The following is a 3,234-nucleotide window of genomic DNA, read 5'->3' as shown; positions in this document are numbered from 1 at the left end:
ACGTCCAACTAAAAACGAAGGCCAGAATACATACTGGGTAGGGTGAATAAAAACTGCTACTCCACAGAGCACTTTTTTGCTACAGGCTGAAAGTATCTTCGTAGGACTAGTAAGCCATAAAGGCCCACAGATGCTGAGTAACTGGAAGCAAAAGCAGGGCACTTTCTAGAGTTGAGGGGGGAAATATTTTATAACCGAACTGCTATGAAAGGAATGGTGCGCGCGTACGCCCCCTTGCTAGGTTTTTTTTTTTTTTTTTAAATTTAATTAGGTAGTGTACCTTACAGTGATCAAACTAACAAAAATATCACCTAATTCCTAATACATATTATATCATTCCACAAAAACATTAGAAGTACTTAACTACATACTACATACCTAGAACATTGATGCTCATTGTTGATCCATGGTTCAACACATAATTAATTATAAAATCCCATCTATATCACCTTGGTCCGTGTACTTGTAAGTATACGCATAATCACACAAACCAGTCTCAAATATTAAATCTTGACTTGGCGGGGCGGAGCGCTACCGCGCTCCTTAACTGTAGTGGCTCAAACAACAACAAGGCCCGTCAGCCCGTCACACATGGAAAGAGTAGCCTCGCAAATTTTAGTAGCGCGCAGTCACCTGAAAAACCCAAACCTCTGAAAATGATAGAGAGTTTGTATAAAGTCTTTATCACTTCCTTAGATTTGGTTTTTCAGATGACTAGGCGCTACTAAACTTACAATGTGCAACGGGCCTAAGTCTCACTCACACAGCAAAAACGGGACTTCTGAAAGTCCCATTTGACGCAAAGTATTATTTATTTATTTACACGCTAAGCAGCAAGGCCATGTGTGTGCCGCAAAGTATAGTCAAGAAATTTCCTTGTATTTATAAGTATTTTTCTACAAAATTTCATCAATCTCGTTCAAACAGTTTGAGAGTTATTGTATAGAAAACAAACTTACAAACTAATTCATGTAAATGCGAAATCGTCAAGGAAAATCTTGAACCTCACGTGTAGGTAATAAGGGAAAAGCTACTGAAATATTTGACACTATACTTCCCTGTGGTAAGAAAAACCTACCTATCTGATGTTAAGGGTAGAAATTTACCATTATTTGGACAGCATTATGTTTACAGAGGGAATCATCCAACGAAAACCAGCTTTCGGAAAACGTAAAAAATTGGTACTTAAGTATTTGATGTTTTTTTTTTTTTTTTCATAACACAAAGTGTCTTTAAAGATGTTTATCTCTTAGCAGAAAGGAGCCACTGAACAAAGTAATCAGGGAGATTTTTTCGATTTGAATTGACTAGTATTGAATGATTCTTTTCTGCTGAATGCTGTCCATTTGAGATATGACGAGTGCTAAGTAGTAACAGGTGTGGGCTTAATACATATTAAGTAGACTTAAAAGATTGGTTTAACCTAAAAAATAATACTCAAGACGAGTTCTAAGACTAGATCAATGTAAAATCGGGTTAATAATAAAAATCAAAAAACAAAATGTTCCCTTAAAAATAAAGAAATGAGAGGTTTTACAAACTTCTGATTAAAATACATAAAATGGTCTCTGAAAATTGACAATATTGTGGGGGAGGACTCGATGACCTACCTATAAAGTTTGAAAAACCTCTCTGTTACTCTATGATGAAAACAAAAAGTCTAAAACTTGTATAGAAAAATAATAATTTTTAAAAAAAAAAGGTTAAGTAAGGACTTCCCATGATTAACCATTAACAGTGAAGGTTGGAAATAATACTGTGTCTTTACTAGACTTGGTTACCGTCCACTGTTTTAATACTAGAGACATTAAATTTAACACTAGTATCCCGTTTTGAAAACAATTAGGTTAGGTTAGTGTAATAGTGAGTCAGTAATACCAGCCCATTTATCGAAAATAAAAACTAAATATTACAGACATAGTAATATAGTAAACTAGGAGTATTAAACGTTTCAATCACCACTCATAAACTTACAATCAACTCGGACAAAAACTTTACACCGTAGAGAGCAATCAATTATCATACAACAAAATAGTAACTAAAAAAAGTTTGGTCACTCTAGGGGGGGAACGGCCGGAAAAATTCTACCGAAACTGAGATTCGAACCTGGAAAAAAAAAACTTTGGTGTAGACTGCAGAACAGGCCTTAATAGCATCTTATACTACGAGGTTCACTCAAAATCACTTATCTCGCGCCGTAAGGTTCTATCTGTCCTGATCTTTGACAAAGATGAAATCGTTAGCCAATAGCTGATCATTGGTCACCTCACTGAATACTGTGTACCCCTTCTTGTCCATAAATGTGCGAATCTCATCCTTGCCTTCCTTCACGTGGGTCCATTCCACGGACAGCGTCTGGAAGCAAATATTTCAAGTATATTTCTAGGGAGAGGCATACTACGACACAGACCACAGTCTGATAGAGTACTTGTTTCATTGCTACAAAATGAAAACGGCGAAAAACACTCATCTTAAAAAAAAGTGTTTATGGACAGGACCACAGTCAGAGTACTTGTTCAGAAGTCACGTCAATCGAAAATTCCTACAAAAAGGAGCTGTCACAAACGAGCAGTAACCAGTATTATTAAAGGGTTAGGTTAAACGCAAAAAGGAGCTTTCACAATTTGAGCAGTGACCAGTGTTATTATAGGGTTAGGTTAAACGCAAAAAGGAGCTTTCTTTTTCATTGTCGTGGCTTCTGAATAATTACCAAAATTTCTCAAGGTAGAACTTCGAATTTACTTCGCTCGTTCATACAAGAACTTACCCGTATATTGACTTGATCAAACGGGATCGTCTGCAGAACTTGAAGCTCGGATCCTTCCACATCTAGACTGAAATAATCCACCGTAGTAATATTCATTGCCAGCAGATAGGTAAACAATGGAAAGCACTGCACGTCTACATATCTCTTGCTGATATCTTCACCATCATCAGGCTCGGAGATCTTGCCCATGTTCTTGTTCTGCTCAAATCTCACCTGAGATGAACGAAATTGTGATGAGAAAGAGGACAGGCCAATGAAGCATAAATTTGAACAAAACAAAGAAGTACCTAACTTATGTACCTAAGGTCTAGGGTTCAAATCCCACGATCGACAAAAAAATTCGTTCTCGGAACGGTTGACTTTTGTCCTATCCTATTTTCCTTCCATCCTTGATTTCAGGATGATAACACCTCCGTTCTTAAGGTGTGTCCAAACATATTTGATCGACGGTTAGAAACTATGTTATT

At 36.8% G+C, this 3,234-nt stretch overlaps 1 protein-coding gene across 1 annotated transcript; it reads right to left on the bottom strand.

Annotated features, from left to right (window-relative positions):
* Positions 1-432: 432 nt before the first annotated feature.
* Positions 433-2,980, bottom strand: LOC103523664 (protein Star-like; the record flags this gene model as incomplete). The annotated part of the gene is made up of 2 exons (XM_008488688.3): positions 433-2,355; positions 2,768-2,980. Coding segments are annotated over 2 exons (363 nt in total), but the record flags the coding sequence as incomplete, so codon positions are not given.
* Positions 2,981-3,234: the final 254 nt, after the last annotated feature.

This window comes from Diaphorina citri, unplaced genomic scaffold (assembly GCF_000475195.1).
Source record: "Diaphorina citri unplaced genomic scaffold, Diaci psyllid genome assembly version 1.1 scaffold32001, whole genome shotgun sequence".
Taxonomy (NCBI): Eukaryota; Metazoa; Arthropoda; class Insecta; order Hemiptera; family Psyllidae; genus Diaphorina; species Diaphorina citri.
The sequence above is the reverse complement of the archived record's forward strand: the minus strand, read 5'-3'. Positions and strand labels throughout refer to the sequence as shown.